This window comes from Rhagoletis zephyria, unplaced genomic scaffold, assembly GCF_001687245.7.
Source record: "Rhagoletis zephyria isolate East Lansing unplaced genomic scaffold, Rhagoletis_zephyria_1.1 Rzeph_scaffold_65786, whole genome shotgun sequence".
Classification (NCBI taxonomy): Eukaryota; Metazoa; Arthropoda; class Insecta; order Diptera; family Tephritidae; genus Rhagoletis; species Rhagoletis zephyria.
Window position 1 is genome coordinate 1 of NW_016222837.1, and position 1445 is coordinate 1445.

Below are 1445 nucleotides of genomic sequence, written 5' to 3' on the forward strand. Positions count from 1 at the left end.
TGCTGCTGTTTTTGGCTGACGATCTCGCGTAAAAATGCCCTTTTTGTTGCCGCCCACACGAGATATTTCTGGCGAAAATGACATTAGCAAATTAGTAAAATCATAAACTGAGTTCATTTCCATTACTTACGCTGCTTGGTCATAAAGTCGGCAAAGTTCCAGATGTGCTCGCCAATGAAGAAACCCTTGCTGCGAAGGGCATCAAAGCCACGATGATACTCCACCATAAACTCCGTCTGGTAGTCTTCGCTGAAGATAAAGCTCGGCTCAGTGTGCAGACCGGCAATGGTGTCGGCGCCGTACTCGCTCACCATCACCGGCTTCTTGAACTTCTCGTGAAAGTGCGTCAGATCGGCGACAATCTTTCCCTGGATCACCTGCGGGAAGCCGGTGTCGCTGTACCAGCCAAAGTATCGGTTGATCATCAGCACGTCCAGCGACAGCGCCATATGGTCAGAGTGGTAGTCGGCGTTGATGGCACCGGTGATGGGCCGCTTGGCAGGGTCAGTAGACCGGGCCAGATCAGCGATGGTCTCAAAGTAGGCCTTTGCCTCGGGTTTACTGGAGGCCGGCTCATTGGCGATGGACCACATGAACACCGAGGGGCGGTTTTTGTCGCGCTCAATCAGCTCATTTATGGTGTGCTTGTGGAGGTTCAGCATAACCGAGTTGAACTCGCTCAGGCCGACGGCGGGCACCTCGTCGATGACGATGATTCCCTGGCTGTCCGCCTCGTCCATGATCGCCTCCGAGTAGGGGTAGTGTGAGGTGCGGAAGGAGTTGGCGCCTATCCACTTGATCAAATTGAAGTCCTTGAGGATAGTCGCCTGGTCGAGGCTGCGGCCGCGAATCTAGTAGTAGTGATAAACAGTTTAAAACAGAGTTTTTACAAATCATCGTTCCGTTTCACTTACATCTTGATCTTCGTGTTTACCGAAACCGCGCAGATACACCGCCTTTCCATTGACCAGCAGTTGGCTGCCCTTCACCTCGACATGACGAATGCCCACCTTTTGATAGATGGTGTCCTGGTGAGCTCCACCCGAGCTAACTCGAACCGCCAGTGTGTACAAGTACCCAGGCGTCTTGGACATCGTGAATGGCCACCAGAGGTTGGCTTTGGGAACGGTAAGCTCGCCTGCGGTTGCTGTGGCGCCCTTCCTCGAGGCGACCACCTTTCCCTCGTGGTCAGCCAGCTCAAAGTCAAGCGTGATGCCCGCCGTTTTAGAGAGCTTCACCTCGTAGCGGACCACTCCGGTGCTCTGATCCGCCGCCTGAACACTGGTCACCACCGTCAGATCGGTGACCCGAATAGCCGGCACGTGGGAAAGCACCACCGAGCGGTGAATGCCGGCGTAGTTGAAGAAGTCAAAGCTGGGGTTGATCTCGTAGAAAACGGCCGAAGCCTTTCTACTGTCATTCTTTGCGTACACGTGCCCGGGTGG

At 54.3% G+C, this 1445-nt stretch overlaps 1 protein-coding gene across 1 annotated transcript; it reads right to left on the reverse strand.

Moving 5' to 3' along the window:
- Nucleotides 1–6: 6 nt before the first annotated feature.
- Nucleotides 7–1094, reverse strand: LOC108356816 (beta-glucuronidase-like; the record flags this gene model as incomplete). The annotated part of the gene is made up of 3 exons (XM_017607919.1): nt 915–1094; nt 131–851; nt 7–68 (listed from the first exon to the last, which is right to left on the reverse strand). Coding segments are annotated over exons 1-3 (963 nt in total), but the record flags the coding sequence as incomplete, so codon positions are not given.
- Nucleotides 1095–1445: the final 351 nt, after the last annotated feature.